This window comes from Camelus ferus, chromosome 1 (assembly GCF_009834535.1).
Source record: "Camelus ferus isolate YT-003-E chromosome 1, BCGSAC_Cfer_1.0, whole genome shotgun sequence".
Taxonomy (NCBI): Eukaryota; Metazoa; Chordata; class Mammalia; order Artiodactyla; family Camelidae; genus Camelus; species Camelus ferus.
Genome location: NC_045696.1, coordinates 66,372,187 through 66,393,635, shown reverse-complemented (window position 1 = coordinate 66,393,635; position 21,449 = coordinate 66,372,187). Strand labels below are relative to the sequence as shown.

At 39.8% G+C, this 21,449-nt stretch overlaps 1 protein-coding gene across 1 annotated transcript; it reads right to left on the bottom strand.

The window, feature by feature from the left end:
• Window positions 1–5,170: 5,170 nt before the first annotated feature.
• On the bottom strand, window positions 5,171–21,011 carry CLDN1 (claudin 1). The gene is made up of 4 exons (XM_006188865.2): window positions 20,558–21,011; window positions 11,911–12,075; window positions 9,570–9,654; window positions 5,171–7,832 (listed from the first exon to the last, which is right to left on the bottom strand). Exons 1-4 carry the CDS (start codon window positions 20,778–20,780, stop codon window positions 7,670–7,672), a joined length of 636 nt encoding a protein of 211 aa, XP_006188927.1. The 5' UTR covers window positions 20,781–21,011; the 3' UTR covers window positions 5,171–7,669.
• Between the last annotated feature and the right edge of the window lie 438 nt (window positions 21,012–21,449).

Here is a 21,449-nt window from a genome sequence, read left to right as displayed (position 1 = left end):
GCTTCTAGGATGCATCATTCATGGAGGTTATGATGAGAACGGTGCCCATCTGAGTTTCTGCAAAGAGGTGGTCCTGAAGCAAAGATTACATTTTACTCATCTCTCTATACCAATTCTGTTTGGGTCAGGATTTGGCACACAGTAAGCACTAAATAAATGTTGAATTGAATAGAGGATAGTTTTACTGAACATTTCAGCAAAATTGCTTTGTTTCCAGCATCTTAGAAAGAAGTAAAATATGTAGTAACATTGCTGCATCTAGATGTTATTTTTATTGTATCTACATTTTCTATTTTATCCTTTTGTTAAAAAAAAAGGCACATTATCATAAATTGTGCTTGTCTATATTGATGTACTATGATAACCTGGCTTCTTAAGTCTGTAACAGGGGCTCTCAATGCTGAGTCTATATATCATTCTGGAAGACAGACACTGAAATAGGTTAATATATGAAATCAGAGAAAAAAACTTTACCCAGCCAACTGTGTACTTGAAATAATCAAAATAAAGTCTTTCATTTCCTCAAAAGAATTGTGCCTAAGAACCATAATCCCTTATATTTGTTCAATATTTTCAGTTTACAAAGGGCATTCATGAGTTTCATGTCATTTGATGTCCACTAAAATCCTGTGGGTTAAGTTGGACACATATTATTACTGAGGCTAAGAGATATTACTAAGTTGGTCAAGGTGATGTAGCTAATGAGGCAGGCAAACTCTGATTTCAGGGACAGTGATGTGCCCACCTGTGAAACCAAATGCTCCAGTTTCACTTGTTGCTGGATGTGACTGTAGAAACACCATTTTATTCAATGAGACATTAAAATGGAAGTCGGCTGAGAATTTCCTTGTTTTATAACATATTTCTTTATTGTCTTCTCTAATACACTATTTGATACAAAACAAGGAATATTATGTAATGTATGTAAGTTTTAAAGAATAACAATTGTGTAATGAATGTCCTTACTCACTACCTAACCCAAGGACTAGAACATAACCGACATCAATATGCCTGTAAGTTCTCCATCCATCCCAGCACTGTCTTCTTCCAGAAGAAATATTATAGTGAATTTTATATTTATCATTCCTATGTTTTCCTTTTTCCACTGAATAAGGCAATAAGGGTGAAGACTGAGTAGTATTGTTGAGGCCATAAAGTAGCCATGAGAATGGAGCCACACATTGAGGATGATAGAGTAAGAAGATGGGATATACCTGGTTATTGATGATGTTACAGATTCTTCATGCCATCCCTGGTTTACCTACCTCTGCATGACTTGTTATATGAGACAAACCTCTATTTGGTTAATTCTCTGTACTTTCATGTGGCATGCAGGATGTGCACTATTTACATCCCTCTTTTAACAGAGTCTGCCATGTTGGGAACAGTTTGCCGACAGCTTTTAGCTGCAGTGCCATTAGGATCTGCTGCAGCCTTCTGGTTGAAACCACACTCTTGCTGGACAGCTCTCAGATAATGATTAAGCACAGAAGGGGTACAAGAGTCTGGCCATTTCTGCCCAGTGAAGTCTTCTTTAATGGACATCCTTTAAACCAGGGCTCCCTTCCTCTCTCCTTTCACAGTTGTCAGACCAGATTGTGTTGACAAGCTATGGCCAATGAGCCAAATCTGGACCACAGCTTCTGTTTGGATGTCCCATAAACAGGAGAATTTTTCTAACAAAAAGTGAAGAAGAATATGTGACAGAAACTATATGCATCCCATAAAGCCTAAAATATTTGCCATCTGGCCCTTCACAGAAAGTTTGCCAGTCCCTGGTAAAGCCTTTCTTGTCCACTCCTGCTTTCTTTCCCCTTTCTCTTCCACAAGCATTAACATTCTATCTCTTGCAATTCTGTCTTGACATCTTGCTTCCAAGAATACCGAACCTGGCACATTTGGTCTTGACTACTACATTAAATTACTAAAATGTAATCATTAAAAGATACACTTAGTGAAGGGCAGAATCAGGACCAAAATCTAGGGCAGGCCTAAGACTAATACACCTCACTTCTTTGGGGATACTCTTGAGAATACTGGAATAAAAAGTTCAGAAGATAATAAAAGATTCAATAATGGGCAAAATAGATTTAATTTCTACTTTTACTGACTTTTTAGTCTAGTGATAATAAACCTAATTTTCTCTTCCAAATCTACTCTTCCACAGTTTTCCCTCCCTGGTTTCTGGCAGCTCCAGACTATTAATTGCTCAGGCAGGCCCAAAGTCTTGGAGTCATCTTTGACCCCTCTTTTAATCTGAAATCTCATTTCCAGTCAATCAGCAAAACTGGCGGGCTCTACTTTAGAATGAGATCCAGATTCTAAGCACTTCTTACTGCACGTGCTATCACCAAGCCATCTCTGGCCAGGCTTATTGTGATAACTTTCCATCTGAACTCACCGCTTTTTCTCCTTGCCCTCCTATAGTCTATTCTCAGCACAACAGGGAAAATTACATCTTAATTTAGCTCTTGTGGTTTCTCTTCTTAAAACTGAACACTCTTTCACTTAAATGAAAGACTGAAGTCCTTACAGTGGTCCACCATGTCCTGTACAGTTTAGGTGCCCCTTCCCATCATGCCTTCCTCTCCTACCACTCTCTTCCTAGCTTAAAGCGTTCCAGCTACAATGGCCTTCTTACTCTTTCTTGAACATTTTTTATGTTTATACATTTCATACCCTGTAGAGCATTTAGACCTGCTTTTTCTGGAATGTTCTTTCCTCTAGATAACCACTTGATTTTCTGCTTCATCTCCTTTAGGCTGTTTCTTAAACATCATCTTCTCATTGAGGACTTCCAAGACCTCATTATTTTTAATTGCTACCCTCCCTGAACCCTCTCAGTCCTTGCCTACTTTAGTTTTTATCTATATGGCTTACCACTATTTAATATACAATATATTTAGCATATATATTTTATTGCCTATATTTCCCATCTAGAATATAAATTCCTGGAGTGGAAAGTGCTTTGACTATTTTATTCATGGTTGCTGTGTTGCACAAATCCAGGGGCACCATTTCCTTTGTGGTAGAAAATATTTAACAAATATTAACTTCTTAAAAATATTATCTGAATGAATGAATGACTGTTTATGAAGTCTGCATGGTAGCAGTATATTACTATATACATGAATAGAAAACAGGACAGAAATCAAAATTATTTTTACTATGTGATTAAAAAGTAAAAAATAACAACAAACTCCAAAGCTTATCTTTAGGAAAGAAGAAAGACTGAAGACGATCACATCAGATTGTTAATAGTTTTGCTTTTGAGTAATATGGTTATTATAGTCTTTAAAATAATTATCTCTACTCTACTTTTCTACTTTAATGATTAATAAGTTTTGATTTTATTATCAGAAAAATAAATATTATGGTAAAAATAATCATCAAAAATAAAGTCTTTTGTCTTTACTGTATTAGAGCTCACTTCTCTTTTTTTTAAAATTTTTATTGAAGTATAAATGTGTCAATTTCTGGCATACAGCATAATGTTTCATTCATATACATACATACATATATTTGTTTTCATATTCTTTTTCATTATAGGTGACTACAAGATATTGAATATAGTACCCTGGGCTATAGAGAAGAAATTTGTTTTTTATCTGTTTTTATATATAGTAGTTAATATTTGTAAATCTTGAACTCTCAGTTTTTCCCTTCCCACTCTCTTCCCCCAACCAGTAACCATAAGATTGTTTACTATGTCTGTGAGTCTGTTCCTGTTTTGTAGGTGAGTTCATTAGTGTCCTCTTTTTTCTTTCTTTTTTTTTTTTTAGATTCCACATATGAGTTCAGTAAACATTAATTACATAAATTCATATCTCCTGTCTAATTGCTGATATTGGCCATGTGGGGAAAAACGTGTCAATGGAAGATGAGTATACAAAATGCCATGAGGTCTGCAGTGTTTCAGAGCCTTGAGAACGTTTCTCACTGTGTTTTTAAACTCAACAAGCTGTCCCCACATAACCCTAGAACCTGCAGTGACTTTTGCCAGTTTCCATGGTACCAGCTATTTGTAGAGATTTTAGGGCAGGCTGGAGGTACACGAGGTATGTCTGGGGTGGTGGAGGAGGAGGCTGTGGAAATCTAATACCCAAGCCACACACAAAGAGAAGGGAAAAAAATCCGCTACCAGATTTTACTAGAATTAACAATAGGCTTTAAAATGTGGGAAAATGGGAATGGTACAAAGATTTCCTTGGACCAGGGCACAGGTCCACATAGAAAGTACTAAATGATGGGGGTGAGAAATGACATGGCTTTTAGGACAATGACATCTGATAAGGATGAGCTTACATAGAGGTGAATGTCTACTTGGTATGACAATCCAGGTTTTCCTTTGAAGAGTTTTCGTCAGAAGCACTGAGGAATTTTATTTTCTCTCAAACTTCATGAGCCTGGAACCCACCCCAGAGATTTAAATTCAGTAGAAAGAATGGGGATTCTGATGCATCTGCTTAATTTAAGGGGAATTCAGGGGGAGGGTGTAGCTCAGGAGTAGAGTGCTTGCTTAGCATGCACGAGGTCCTGGGTTCAATCCCCACTCCCTCAGTTTAAAAAAAAAAGTCTAAAACAAATAAAACAAACAACAATTTAAGGGGAGTTCAGATCAAACTGCCTGACAATAATCTTAGTCTCTCACCCTTAGTGCTAATGTCTGAGACTCCACATAGAGCAGCAATCCTTTGCTTGCTTAGGGAGAGGTTTCAATTAAGGCTTTATCAATTGTTGACATTTTCAGATAATGAGTGGACGAGTTTCATCACTTGCCAACCTAAAACTTAGTTTTAATAATAATCATTACAAAAACAATAATGGATTTCTAGCTATCTTCCTCTCTTCCAACCTGTGAGGAACACAACCACCTTAAGTTTTCACAGTACTTTACAGTTGGCTGTTTTTTCACTTAATTATTTACCATAGCATGTCCCCTTTCTATGGGTGAGGAAAATTAAGTAACTTCTCCTGAAATTCTCTTCTATCACCTCCCTTGATGAAGAAGAAGCACAGTGTGAGAGAAATAGGGCATCCCGGTGGGTGGAGTCACTCAAATAGCTGACAGATGGCCCAGAGGCACCACAGCTCTTTCCCAGGGACGCACAGTGAGTCAGATGCTGTCCCAAGCCAACTTCTTTTCCAATCATGGCAATCGTTAAATAAATAATTTTTAAAAACCAAGGATTTATTTTATATTTAAAAAAAACAATTTATTGAAAAAAGAGTAATGCTTTATACAAATTCCCATTACAAAACCCCCAAGTATCTATTTGTCTGTTTCCAGGTATGTAGCAGAGTACAAAAATATCAAAATTAGATAAATTCTGGTGTAATAATCCTGTTGGCCACTTCGGACTATAGATTTCTTTTTAGAGTTTAGCAACTAGTAACCCCATGTATTTATATCTACCCATCATTAGGCTCTATGCATGTAGCAGAGGTTCTTTGAACTATACATTCTAGGAGCACAGACTTTTGGAAGATACACTGAAATTTATGAGGTTCAGATTCTATGATGCAGTCCTTTGGATAATTTCCCCATGTGGTTTCACTATGAATTACATTCCCCAACTCCCTTTTCTAGCAGTGCTAGCTGCCAGCTGATAGCAACACCTCCAGTGACATCACTTGAGAGATATCCACCTTGTTTACCCTTGTAAGTCATTATAATTCAAAAAAATCTTCCATTCTTCAGTTTGCCAACATTGACACTTCTGTTTTATCCATCACATCTGCAAAATTGTCCTAGGTCAAGTCTGCATTCCTAATAGGAGAAAAGCTTACCCACAAAAAGCATCAGGCCATTCTGACTGAAGAAAACTAACACTTTCTTAGAATCCTTTTCACTTAAAAGCTGAATTCCACTTTAGTGTCTCATCACTGGAAAGGATGGTTAAGGCAAGAAATCCATGTCTTAAAATTTCTCTCTTTTCAGTCATTTGAAAAGTAATCCCAAACCCATGCACTTGAATTCCTTAATTCTTTCCCCTAGTCCAATACCTCTCATCTTACAAAACCACATTCACATACATCCCATCTCCTGGGATCCCCACAACAGCCCTGTGAGGTAGGCAGGTCAGGAATACAATCCTCTTTTTATAAATGAAGCAATAAATCTAGGGCAACCAAGTGCCTTGCCCAAACTCACAGAGTAATTGATAGCACCAAGACTTAAATTAGGTCTCCAGACACTGAAGTCAACACCCTTTCCATTACATCATCTTGTTCAAGTGAAGGAGCATTTTCCACAGACCAGAAAACTAAGAGCAATTGTTAAAATGGGACAGAGCACCAACAACATGGTGGCCACAGCTGAGAGGAAGGACATGGACCTGTGGAGAAAAGAAGGTGCTGAACAACGTGAAAGCTTGCGTGTAGGTCTGGTTCAATGACTTCTTAACAGCCAATTTAGCAAATACAAATAGTACTTAGGCATATTTCATGTTCAAAGAATGAGCATAATATCAGCTAATTAATACTTACACCACTTTACCAGCTGGTTAAGTATCATTATTTCAATTTGACAGATGGGAAAAGAGGAGAAAGAGTAAATGACTCCCTTACAGAAACAGAGGGAATATCTGTCATCAGATTGTCACTGCAGATAGTCCAACACTCCATGCAGACAAGCAGGCTACCCGTCTCTGAGAAGAGGTAAAGTGTATGAGAAAGCAGTACAGTTGAGGAAGGAGGGGAAGAAAAAGGTAGTTTGGGAGGATATACAACTGGGAAAAAGTAGGCTCAAAAAAATTCAATCAATGAAATGGTGTTACAACACCTGGGAAAGCAGCACACAGCTCCTCAATGAGACAAATATTTTCAAAGCAAACAGGCATGTTCTAGGTCAGAGTACAGGGAGCGTGTGGGAAGGTCAACAGGAATATACCGTCTAGTCGCACAGAATGATTTGCTCCCAATGCTCTGATTTGTAAGAGATTCTTATAGACTTTAAGAATTAAATTATAGGCATATAAAATGTGTTGTCAGATTCAAGAGTTAAGCCCAACCTCACAAAAAATAAAGGCATGAAGAATGACCAATGACAAAGCAAATACTATAAGATCATAGTAAAAAAGTATATGTAAGTATATGAAAAGGGCACATATGAAGAATTGAAATAATTCATACTTGGTAAAGTAGGTCAGGTCTTCTGTGAAAGACACTAAAAGCTGGTGAAGGACGGTAAATGATATTTGACTTATTATCTATGTGTACATAAACAAAGAAGAGGAAAATATCATATAAACTACCTATTTAATCAATATAGAATTAAATATATTTTTATTTTTTAGATATATTTTAAGTATGCTGGTACCCACATAAGGAAAATAAGATTTTTCACCATCTAATTTTTTTATAGAAAAACATGTATATGTACATATCTATATATATTTAAGGAGCGCCCTCCTCCCACAACTGAGATGATTACTCAATGGGAAGCAGTGATACAAATGGAAAAGGCTTCCCTCCTGTATTGAGGAAAGGAGCTAAAATAAGAATAAGCCATTTTTAGTAATGGGTATTAAAAAAAAATACGGTTTTTTAGTAACACCACAGTTCAGACTACAAGAGCCAAAAGTCTAAGCTCTTAATGTCAGTGACAATATTTCCATGTCCATTTCCTGTTTTTTCCCCCACAGAGTTGTCTCCGCTTGCTTCTGTGTCACACATAGTCTTTCCCACTGGAAGGCGCAGGTTTCGGGTAGGGCCGTGGCGTTGGGTAAGATGTTGTTTTCCGGGGACACGAGCAGCAAAGCAGGGCGCCTCCCAGGAGGGTGAGAGAAGCAGCAGCCCAGCCAGTGAAGAGAGCATGTCCAAATTCATACCTAGAAAGAAAAGATCATGCACACCTGTTTAATCAATGAATCACTGGAAGTGTTTCTAACATAATTAAGGAAAGAAATCAGTATCATACTTACTACATTTTCCCACTGCAAATAACTCCTCATTATCTCTTTAAGTTTTATGAAGTACTTTAAGGTTTTTGAACACACACACACACTCAAGAATGTTGACAATGCCGTCGTTGACAATTTGCAATAGTAGATCAGGCAACACAGCATGCAATAGCAGGTTAATTTCACAACTATTACACAACTAAAATGAAAGACTCTCCCACGTGTAGGAGACTTGTAAAGCATGTTCACGTGTTTCAGAAGTCAGGCTTGGTCCTTGGATCCTAGGCTGACACTTAACAAGGCGTGCTATCACCAAGCAGCAGCCGTACTTTTTAAAGAAACTGCTACGGTGTGGTGGAGACTGTTAACGTTTGGGGTAGTTAATCCCAGGTACCTATAAACACTGAAATCTGAAATTTGTGGTTTTGTGCAGAAGACTTCTCAGCAGCCCACAGATTGTTCTAGATTAAGTTGACCCAGGCGGATGTATGAAGCCATACTTCTGGGGAGAAGACCCTGCGATTGATGGTGGACAGTAAGAATAGAGAAGGGCTGGATCTGGAGTGAAAAGGCCTGGGTTTGAATCTTAAAGCAAATTCTCAAGTGCTGCAACAGTGGGCTGGGAACTCCACCTCTCAGCCTCAGTTACTGCTTCTCGTAAAGCAGGATGATCCCATCCGTGTCACGGAACTGCTTTGGGGATCATGTGAGACAATGCAAACAAGTGTACAGCGCCTAGCAATTTGTACTGTACTTTCATATCCATTACTGGTAAAATTTTAGCCTATTGACCTCCAGCAGTTTCTGCCCCTATGTGGTAAATCTTATGGGATGGGTTCTAACACAATCATCGCGGTACGTGTCCTCCTATGCGTGGGTGATCATCACAAAGAGAAACACACCTTCTCTCTCCAACCACTAGAGTTTTCATCCATTCATCTTAGCACTTAACAAACAATAATTACAGCCTAACATCCTGATCCTAAATGTAGTTATTAGCCTCTAAAGATGTGAATACAATGAGACAAGGAGCCTTGTTCTGATCAAACAGTGTCATTAAGTGAGAGCCCAGAGTCAGCTCTTTAACTTCCACAACTTGCAGTATTAAGAAGGAAGACTTTTGTAAAGTTAATTTTATGGTTGAGATGAAACACAGAATTTCAAAGTGGTAACTTATCATTTTCATAAATAGATTGTTTTCCATAAATAAGATTAATAAACTGTTAGAAATGAAGTGTTATTTATTAACCTCTACAGAAGATACTATTTTTTCGATCAATCATAAGCTGCGTTCAGTTACAAATAGTCACAATTAAGTATTATAAGTATCAGAATACACTTCAAAATGAAATTTCAAATATATTGGTATCTTTATTAATAATATTTTTTAAATATGGAAAAACATACATTTTGGCATACATTTGAAAAGCACACATCTTGGAACTTTTCTACCTTGAAGTTCATTTTGTCATTAATATAGGCTGTTAGACCAAGTATCAAACTTAGTTTAACTGAGTTACAGGCCATTCAAATTATTTCAAATTTGACAGAAAATTGCATAAAATTCTGGATGGCAAATCTGGAAGCTATAGCACGACCCAGACTATGCAGAACATAACAAGGGTATCTTCTCAGAGAGCAAACTATACGCGTGAACAGCATTACCTGGCATTGACCGGGGTCATGGGGTCATAGAATTCCTGAACAATTCTATTGCCATACCACGCTGTGGCGACTAAAACGGCCAGACCTAACAGAAATTCAAAACAAAAGACTGTTAATCACCATGGAATGTGGAGCATAAATATACGGCTCATTACATGTATAAGTATTTTACTAGAATTAACTCTCATCAATAGTCCTGACATTTTTAATTTAGTCCATTTTAATTCAGACGACTTTAGGGAGACTAGTGGTTCAGGCATGATTTATCCTAAATATTCTCTTAAGACAGACAAAATATTAGGTTGGAGTTAGGCATAGCTTATACTCTTCATGTCATCTTATTCACTTATAGTTCAAGGTCATCGGCATAAGTAACACTTTTTGGGGAACAGTTCAGCAGGTTCATGTCATTTAAGATCTCTCTCAAATACAGCGCTATACGTTAGTGCACTTGACTACTTTGGATAAAGTCGAAGTCCTTATTAGTATAGCCAGTCCCATAGAAAAGGGAAGATGAAAACTCTTCTACATTCTTCTTGGCCAAGACTCAAAATTTACACTTCTGAAGGATCAAATCAAAGTAAAGATTCCAAGGTAGCAGGAAGGAGCAGGACCTATCTCAGAGTGGGCCAGATCGCCTAAATTCCTACGGCCCACTGGCCAGACGTGCTAGGGGTTGCCTTGAGATTCGCTGACCACATCAGATCGACACAGACAGTACACTCCCAATTTCTCCTGCCTTTCATATTTCAGTAATAGAGAAACTGTATAGTCAAAGTAATCCAGTCTATCACTTATAAGAAGCATACAACACCTCAATTTTTCTTATCCAAAGAAACTAAATAATTCTTTTTATAGTAATTCTAAAAATTCATCAATTTAGACAGATTAAAAGTTTCTATGCTACCCCTCCTTCCCCCTTCCTCCCACAGAAAAGTGGTGCAATCTAATTGCCTCTAAATACTCGGGAGAAAACACTCCTGCTTTTGGCTGCTCAAATAGATCTTGAGAATGCTCTGGAACTTGTAACCCTCCCTCCCTAGGAAGTCCCAGAAACTGAAGTGGGAGTGATGGGTGAGACTTACAAGAGACAAGCAAAAGAAAGGGTCTACACAGTAACTTTTATTCATAGCCTTTGATGTAAAATCAAACTGTTGGGAATAAAATGCTATCCATGCTTTTCCTGATAGGAGCAATTTGAATAAACTAAAAGCCCGGTCATGTTAAACTAACCAAGACTTTAGCAAACCCACACGTACTCCTACATTACTGATGAGATCCACATACATGCTGGGTGCAGGACCCCTCCTAAGGTCTCTTGTTAAAAATAAAATGAGAGAAGAAAGTCTAATTCTAGTGGTAGAATTTTCTAGTGGTAGATTATATCATTGGTGTCATTTTCAAAAATAATAGACTACTATATATACTTTATATAGTATATATAATAGTCTATTTCAAAATGATAGGCCACTACTTATAGTATATGACACATATGCTATAGCTAATACATAGTAATATAGCCTACTGCTTTATACACACACAATTTTACACCCACACTGTCTTATTTAATGTAAACCTCATTGTAAGGCTTTACAAACAAAGGCTCGATGTCTTCCTCCGGCTCTCATTTTCTCGAAGGTCACAGATCTTAACTCTTTAATCAACATGTGAATAAAACAATAAATACATAATGATTTTCTATGGAAGAGACAACCTCATTCTTTTATCAAGGTTTTTCTCAAGACCTTGTTGTATTATTTTCTTTCCGAACTCATTTACTTTCATTTCTTAGGATTCCAACGCTCCACCTCCACTCCAATTGGCATTTCTCTCCAATGATGGATAGGTGGCAGCATGTTTGTTCTGGAAACAGACCTGCCCACGTGGAATGATGTCCTCATCTTCCTCCAATAACCCCAGCCCCGTCCATTCTCCACACACCTGCATGGCTGACACATTCTTCATGTTCTCTCTCAGTATCCCCCATCTTTTCCACACGGTGTCTGCAGGGACACTATGGAAATTCTCTACATTATATAGAATTGCTCCTTAGTGTGTGCTAGGTAACAAATCTCACTCTTTGCCTGGAGAAACCGGTTCTAACAAACCAGTTGGTACCTGAAACTTCAGGGAATAGACCTGTCCATTATGGGCAGCAATCTCAAATTTTCGTGTATAAGTCAACTGGACTTATGGTTTTATGTCTTCAGATTTTAAAGGAATTGAATTAAATCGATCCAAGTGCAACAAATCCAGTGTAATCTAAGGAAACCAAAAACTAGATCTTAAACCATTCCAGAGAGAGTTTAATAAGTCCAATAGGGGACAGGACTGCTCTTACCTGAAATAAGAAATATCACGCCCCCAATGACAGCCATCCGCATCTTCTGCACCTCATCATCTTCCAGGCACTTCATACACTTCATGCCAACAGTGGCCACACAAATGGCTATCAGTCCCAGCAGGATGCCAATCACCATCAAGGCGCGGGTTGCTTGCAAAGTACCTGGCAGAAAACGTTTTAGAATGTGTAAAAATCATGTCTAGACCAACAAGAGAAGAGTTGTAGAGGACCAAGCATATTTCAGTGTTGTATGGAAGAGAGACAAGAGACAAAGTAACTAGGAATCAAGAGATCCCAGTCCTAGTGATCTTTTTTTTTTTTTTTTGCAGGTAATCAACATAGTTTCTTCTCCAGAGAAACAAACGCCTGAATGATGAGTAAGAATCCTTGCAGCTCTAGCACTTTGTGTTTTCAACATTCAGTTTAAAATCCTCTGACTAAATGATCACTGATCTAGTTGAGTAGGTTTAGCTGAACTAATACATTTTTAATCCTTAACAATGGAGTATTTTAAATTTGAAATAACAATCATGTGTGCCATCTTCAATGTTAAAACATTTATAATTAAAACAGTTTACAATATATCTTGGTAATAGTCAATAGCTTTATACTCCAGTCATCAAGCTGCAGAGAACCTGGGTGGGTGAAAACGGAAGACAAGAAATGAATTTCTGATACATTATCATGGCTGGATAAGGAACACTTGTATCTCCAGTGACGAGTGTGGGTTGGGGGATGTGCGTACTATTTCCTTAGAACAAAACAGAATACCGTTTAAGACGTTATTTTGGAACATAGTAGATTTATGTTCAGAGAGATCACCAGATTTAAAACTATTCAAACTGTCATGTTGTAAAACAGCAGAAAATAATTCAATGTAGTATTTCTCAGGATTCCACTAATTTTCAAATTCCCTGCTGTTGTCATTGGTGTACTAAGTCATGATTAAATAAATAGGGTCAGATTGAGAGCCTATGCCAGTAAAGTTCTTAAAAAAGTGAAAACCTGATACCATCCCTGTGGCATAAAGGCACAGACTTTCAAAGAAAAATGAGAAATAATAGTTGGATGAGTTTGATGATGTCCAGATTTATTTCCCCCTTCAAATGAAGATCATTATTTCATTGACAGTGCTAACACGTGACAAGCATTTTTGCATGTATAAATATTATTTACACTGCAAGCAAACATGCTATCTTGGGCAAGCTACTTATTATTCTTTGGGGCCATGCTTTTACTATGTAAAGTGTGAATGATGATATCTCTAACCAGGAAGTTTGAACAATTGACTTCCTGATGGTTTTCAAAAGGGGTGGATAAGATGGAGCTTCTATGTCTCACTATCTAATTTAGACCTAGGCTCAGCTTCAGTGTTTTCTAAGGTTGAAAACTTAGGTTACAAATCATAACTAACACTAAAGATTTTTAGAACATCATTCAATTTGAATTTGTTAATATTTCCACCCTTTCCATTGCCAGACAATCTGTGATAACACTTTCTGAGAAGTATCCAAGGCTTCTTTTACAGTAATTTGAGAGATATTTTGAAAGCCACAATAAATTTTTACTTGATTTAATTAAAAGGCAAACCACAGACACTCCCCTGCTCCCCTTACAGATCCACTTTCCCATAAATGTGCGTGGGCAAATGGGCACCTACCCATACACTCATCGTAAGATCCCAGGGTGGTACAAGAACTCCTGAATCAAAACACGGTGTCATGGACCATGGGGTTACCAGATATTACAGCTGCAAATAAGATTATTGTGAAACTTCTTCCTTGGAATCATAAACCACACTGGGACATCCAGAGGAAAGCCCCACGGTCTCCGTTGCTGTGGTGCCTCCTGCATTCTGATTTACTAGCAGTTTTTGCAAAGACAATCATTACTTAGAAGGAAAATGAAAAACAAAATAATTTAGCTCTTAGACATAATGCAGGTTGCAGATTGGTCCTAAGTTCCACTCAGAAGGAAAGCATTTCAGGCAAAGGAACACTGGAAGAGGAGACGCTGAAGGTAACAAAGATAATCCATGTGACTGGAGGTAAGGGTGATCACTTGTCCGTTTGCCTGGGACTCTCTCAGTATTAAAACTATGAGTCCTGCCTCCTGAGAAGGCCCTCAATCCCGGACAAACTGGGGTCACTAATCACTCTACTAGAGGACGATAGGATGTGGAAAGTAAGAAGAGGTGGGTTTAGCAAGGTAGGCAGAAGGCATCTATCATGTAGGGCCTTGCAAGCTGGGGGTAGGGGTTTGGAATTTATTCTAAACGTAATCAGAAGTCATTGGAGACTCTTAAAGAAGGGGAGAGAGGATTTTTATGCTGTCTTCCTATGACAGCCCTTTAAATATGTATAGCCTCTTACATCTCTCAACCACCTTCTGCTTTGTTTACCCATAAAGCTCACTTTTCCAACCCTTTATTCATCACTTTTTGTTGCTTTCTCTGTTGACCTCCAAGTTTTCCACTTTGTTGGAGTTGGAGGGCCCCAAACCAGACTCAGCTTCAATAATAATCTTTCTGATCTGTACTTCACGTAAGAACAGCAGGCCACCAGCCCAGCAGGTCTGAGCACTCCGATCGCAAGGAGTCTGCTGGCCTCAACCTCCTGAGTCAGCCGTGTGTAAAACCACGCGGGCAGGGAGCACACGCGGATCCACCCCTCTAGGGCTCCACCTGCACTCGCCTGGAGTGAGCTCACCCCGACAGTCCCCATCTCTAAGTGTGTTCCCCTTCCAGTGCTCAAAGGAAACACATTGAGTTCCATGCCATACCCATTTTACTCTTCCCACGATTTCTACAAAGTTTCTAAGGAGGAGGGAACAGATAATTTGATCTGTTGGCTACAAACTATAGTATGTTTTCTTTCTTTATGGGATAATGTATCATTTGCATAGTACACACAAAATAATGGGGCAAATGGGGGGAAAACCCCTATACTTAGGAATTATACAAACTATATAGAGCAAGGGGATCATGTTTCATTTTTAAAAATCTGATAAAGCAATAATTCTCTTCCTGCAAAGCAATATTTTTTCATTTATATCCTGGCATCCATTGGCTTAGGAAATGTCTTACAAGTTTACAATACTAGATGGGGATCAAACACAAAGTCTCATCTTGCATCACTGGAACTATTTGGGTGAATTCTTAACTATAGTGATATGTGGAGGGAAAATGTAAAAATACAAAAAAAAAAAAAAAAAAAAACCAGGCTGAGAATCCTAACGGTATGAAAACTCACTAGTTGGGCATATATGTAACAGTGGATTGCAACTGCAAGTAAGCAAGTGTTGTGTTACAGTAACGAGAATTTAATGTGTGGATAGAATGTAAATTGCACAGTCTTAAGCTGGAACCAGATGAATCCTTCACATTAAGGTCTTATGGAAGCCTTCGAAGTCAGAGATCTAGGATATGTAATTGTGAGCTCCTTGATGACGTGGGCCAAGTACTTGTTCATGTTTCCAGCCACAGCACTAAGAACCGTGCCTGGCAAGCTTCCTGGATTATTTGATCTGTGTTCCATGAATTTAAATTCGAGCAGGTTTTTTCCTTTAAAAAATTCTACTAATACGATAGGTAAAAATACTCTCTTGTGTTAAGCTTAATCTTTGAAATAATACTGAGAAACACCTGCCTAGGAAGCCTAAGAATAATAAAAATTTGCTACCTAAAACCAGACTTAGTTTAGATCATTAAAAGCTAGAAATTCACCTGGGGAGAAATAAAGTTCAGACTTTTAGTTGAACCCAATCTGTTTTTTCATTTTTTTCTAAAATCTTAAATTATGCATCTAATTTTATAAGATAAAATTTTCCAGGTAGAACAGTAATTGTCAGGGCAGATAAATTGAGAAATGTTTGAAAACTACAAAATATTTTAGACCAGAGAGATATAGCCTTCAGCTGTTAACTCTGAGCTGGTCTGATTGGATCAAATCCTAGAAGCAAATATGCTCCTTTCTGGCCCATTAATTTGCAGATACCTCTACAATATTATTACCACTGACTAAAATTGTCCGTGGAGAACATGGTTAGCAAACATTCAGAAAGTTACACTACTGTTTCTCATCATTACTCAGCAGTACAGCGAGAAGGCAGTCTTTTAATTATACTTAGCTAGAATGATAATCTTGAGATTAAAGACTCCCTAAGGAGTTCTTGCCACTTGCAACTTGAAAGTACAATTTGAAAACATTCTTACAAAGATCTCTACTTATAAGACAAGAAATGAGTTAGAAGTTACTGACCTACTCCAGTGAGGGTAATCAACATAAGTGTAGAAAGACAAGCATAGACAAGTCAGTGGATTGTTTTTTCTGAAGTTTTTTTTTTTTTTTTTTTTTCTGAAGTCTTACTATACAAGCAGCAGAATCGCCTTTAAATACCTGACATTGTTCAAGCCATTTACTAGCCACACTACTCCATCATTACCTTCTGGGCTCTGTATCACAATCAAGGTCGATTTTAATTATATCTGCATCTTCACATAGTCCCTCTTTGCATCAGTAGTTGCTTAGTAAGTATTAGGCAAATAAATGGACTACCCACTGCATGACTAGAGCAAAAACCCTCTTTTTCTCCTCTGCATTTAAATGAGCTCATCACAGAGTGTCAGAACTATACTCTCAGCTTTTTCACTTATTAAATATTTCACTTTTACTCAAGTTCAAAGCTTCTCAAGAGTCCTCATTGTTAGTATTTCCATTTTATGGATGCATGAACTGGTGGCCACTGGGTGTGACCTCAGGACACCAGCGGAGTCGGTAACTGAAGTGTCGGGGATGAGGCAGGACTTAGCACTTTTCTGGATGTCCCGAGCAGTCTTGCTCTCGTCTTTTGTTTCTTAGAGGAACTGTCTCATGATTAAATGTATTCTTCTTTGTTCCTTCTATGCTACTTACTCATCACTCCCATCAAGGAAACCTAAACTATGCCACTTGCCTGTTTTCCTTCCATCACTGGAGTTATAACAAAGAATGTTTGCACTGGAAGGAATCAACCTTGGCACCTTATCAATCATCTGAGCTGCATCCCGAGAAGCAAGGATAGGGCCTGGCTCATGCTTGTTGAATGGATGAATGAATCATGGATTCACCTCCCCAGTCCTCCCACTCTGCTCTATTTTGTAAGTGGGGAAACTACAGCCCAGAGAGACTGAGTGGCTCACCATGACACACATGGCTAGTTAGTGCAAAACCAGAGTAAGAACTGAGAACTTCTGATCTCAAGCCTGAGTTTGGGTTTTGACTTTCATCATTCCCAGAGTCAGAACTAATGCTTAAAACAGTTCTGAACACCAGTGGCCCCTTGAACACCCTTGGTTTAACAGGGAAGTGTAAGTGGGTGCCCTCCTCTCTGCCTATGCTTCAAAGACTGTACAAGTCAGTGATTTTTGTCTCTTTGAGTGAGCTGACATCATGGTGAGAGTGCTGGGAAACTTCACTGACAACCAGTACTCATTAAAGCACACCTACACACATGTGGATTCATGCAAAGCGAGTTGAACAGGCTAGAGGAGCTTACAAACAAATTACAGAATCCTAAGGTTAGATGAGACTTAGAGAGACTCTGGCTTAACCTCCCATTTGTCTGGGGCTTGGATTTTCCCTACAACATTCCTTCAGAATGCTTACTTATTTCTCTGCTTGTACACCTCCCACCATGCAACCCAATGTTTGGACAGCTCTAGCCATTAAAGTCAAGCCAGAAGAAGCAATTAACTAAGCACATAAAATAGGCACTAGCTTGCCAAAAGTTTGAGAACTGGATCAAAACAAGGCAAGACGTACAGTTTAATCAAGAAAAGTCTACTGCAACTCAGTCTGGCACTCTTTTTTGGATATTCCAACCAGCAGCTGCAGGAGTCATCAATGTCAATAAACATCACATACTTGGATAGAAGTGTCTTTATTGTCTCGGCCGTAGTAAAACCACAATAGACAGTTTCCCCAGGCAGTTCCTCCCTTGTATTTTCAAAAACTGCTCTGCAAGAACCACCTAAGAGAAGTTTATATTGGTGTCAGTACACTGCATCCCTTTAGACGCCCGTCATGTGCCTTTTTTTTAGCTGACATTAGTTAGAGCAGGGGAACAAGGGCTTTTAACACGGCTAGTGCTACAACCTTGACAAATCTTGGAAGCTCGGCCCTAAGTTGTCAAGTGGGCTCCACTGGCAAAGAGAACAAGACACAATTTCAAGAAACTTCTAACTAAGCTATTCACCTAAAAGTACTTTGTAGAATGCAGCCTTTTACAAGGAACAGTACTTATATGTACAGCTAATCCTATTCACCTCTAGATGTCACAGAACTAAACCAAAACCAACCAATGATTCACCTCTCTGGGTCTCTGCATCATGTGGGCGTGAGCACAGCTGTCCAGGTGGAGAAAGGGAGACAGGTAGGTTCTCTGGGCTCCATCCAAAGGCATCTAGTGAGTCACTGGCAGGTTGGGGAGGGTACATGTGAGTCAAGGCTCCCTCTTTTGGGAATCAGTTTTGAGAGGAGAGCCTCAGCCCCACCTTGGATGAACCCTGGCTTTAGCCAAAAAGAAAAGAAGAATTTGATTTGGAGTTAAAAAAATTCATTAAGAATAAATTTCCAAAATGTGTACGGGGGGAAAAGGGAGGTACTATTTAGTTATTCCACCACAGCTTTAAAAACTGTAAGAGCTATATTAACTAAAATTAAGTGAAAATAAAACATTTAACACATCATGAGTAGGGATGACCTGTCTGAGTATTTACAACATGGATCAGTCTGATTTCATCTGGTCATTTAAGGAAGTCAAAAGGACACCTATTTAAACATGTTGAAGATGAACTATTTAGCTCAGAGAAATCAGAGACCTCTCTGGAATTGCCCTTAGAACCATTTCCATCTGCCAGTCCCTCAATATGACACCCCAAACGCCTGACATAATTTTTACATCTATTTATCTTTCCACAGGGGGATTCAATGATTATATAAAGGAGAATGCCTAATATACTCCTTATATTTGGCATCAAGGAATCCTAACATGGGAACTTCGAAAAGCTGAAATGACAACGCTAAAAACCACCATGTGTACATTGACTAACCAAATTCCACAGATACTCAAGAGGGTTCAACAGATTGCAACAGATTTAATAACTAAAGTGTGTGGCTTTTGACAAAACCACATGCAGGAAACAGACAAAGCAAGTGAAGTAAACCTGAGGGGTGACAACACTGCTCGCCGTCAGCACATAAAGGGGCTGCTGGGCGGCTTGTTCATCTAGGTGAAGACTAAGGAAGTTTTTTGTTGTTGTTGAAGTGGGGAGGTAATTAGGTTTATTTATAAGTATTTTATTTTATTTATTTTTTTTCCTTTTTTTTTTTGGTTATTGGTGGAGGTACTGGGGATTGAACCCAGGACTTTGCACATGTTAGGCAGGCACTCTACCACTGAGCTATACCTTCCTCCCTAGGAAGCTTTTCTTCAAGTTAGTTCAAGAGCATGACAGACACAAGGTTCAGGACAACTAACGTAATAGCTCAAAGAAGATACTCTAGCCACGAATTGTTATTACTCAAGTAAGTGGGAATTTAATGAGTTTTTGACAAGACACTCAAAAGCTTTTATTTAAAAAAAAATAATAAAAGGAAAAAATGCCATCCTGTCATCCTTCTCCCCCCCATCCATCCTTAGGACTATTTCTTTCTATATAATCCTTTCCAACGTGACAGAGGTAAGCTAGCACCTGCCGCACAGAAACTCCTTTCCAGAAGAAAGAGACTTGAGAAGACCTGCCCTCTCTCTCCTGACCTCTGCACTCATCAGCTGAGGCATTTGTCTCCAGTGCTTTCACTCACCCCTTCATATTATGAAGGGAGGTCATCTAGAACTTTTCTTTCTTGTCATCCTTTTTTTACCTGCCACCAATCTTCACTTTCTAAAATAGCACTACACAGTCTGTCTCCTCTGAAAACCCCTGGCTTTAAAGCTAAACTCTTCTGGGGAATCTTAAGAGGCTTCTTCAAGGAGTCACAAAAGGAGATGTATAGGGGCCTCCCCCACACTTACTGGATCTTAAAATTCAAGAGAATCAAAAGATTCAGACTCAAGTGTGAGTTGAAGACACTAGGTTGGGAAATTCCATGTAGGAAGGTGAATTTTCCCTATGAAAACTGATAGTAAAGACAGAGTAAAAAACGTATCTAGTAACTTTGGGATTATCTATTTAATTTTACAAACTTGACAAGCTACCAAGCTCCGGACTTTCCAAGGCATAGCATAATCTCATCCCAACACTACAATTGACACAGAATCTTAGACAGTCCAAGGGAGGCCTAAGAGCTCAAGTTCAAGTATGGCCTTCACTTGCTCACTTGTCACCCCATCCCCATGGACATGTCAGATGAAACCACACACCGAGGAGCCGAGCGTCACCCAGGGAGCTCGAGAAAACCTTAGGACTGGGCTGCCCTTTCCCCAAACCACGGTCCCCTCCGCTTCCTCGGGACAGAGCACACGATCAATAGACTTGATCCACGTAAGGTTTACAGCCATGTCATCACACAACGAATTGGCTGTTAGCCACTAGTCCCAAAGTGAAGCCACTGAGGGGTTGGGGTCCCTGGGTCACAGCCGTGGGAGTGGGGAATGCACTTACTGTGTAGATTCAGCAAGGAGTCGAAGACTTTGCACTGGATCTGCCCGGTGCTCTGCGACACGCAGGACATCCACAGTCCCTCGTAGATGGCCTGGGCTGTTACGATGTTGTCGCTGGCGTAGGAGTAAATCTTCCACTGGGGCAGCGCCGTGCTGACGATGGCGCCGATCCAGCCCAGGAAGGCCAGGATGAAGCCCAGCAGCTGCAGCCCCGCGTTGGCCATGGTTCGCTTGGCGCCCGCGCAGGCTCAGGGGCGGCAGGTGCACAGGGCGGAGTTGGCAGGTGCGCACGGAGGACTCCCGGGGATAGCGGAGCGGCGCCGAGGAAGTTATCTCGCGGAGCCCTGCTCCCTGCGCCGCCGCTGGAGAAACTCTGGGTCCGGGTCCGGGTCGGCACCAGAGTCGAGAGTCGAGAAGCTTTAGCTGCTCCCGGGCCAGGACTGAGATGCGGACCCGAAGGGCGCGGCGATTTAAAGCAGCTCCACCCCCTCGCCGGGCACGGCCCGGCTGCCTCAGAGCAGCGCCCCCTGGCGGCCTCAGGGCGGCTCCCCGGGAAGCGAGAGCGAGCGCGGGAGCCCGCTCCGGTCCACGCGCCGCGGCGGGAAGGTCCCGCCCGCGGCGGGGGAACAGCTGGGGGAGGATCAGGTCTGCAGAGTACCATTGTGCTCGCTTCCTCTCTCTCCTCCCTTCGCTCTTTCCTCCGTGAACCTTCCCAGGCTTTCCTTCATTCAGTCTACATTGATCCCCAAATTACTGTGTAAGGCTAAACACTAAAAATGCCTAAAGATGAAAACTCGAGCCCTCAAGAAACGCACGGTTTCATTTTCAACTTTTTTTCACCATCTGATTAAAAGGTATTTCCTACCTCTGTCCACTCTTCTTCCTTCCCTCAC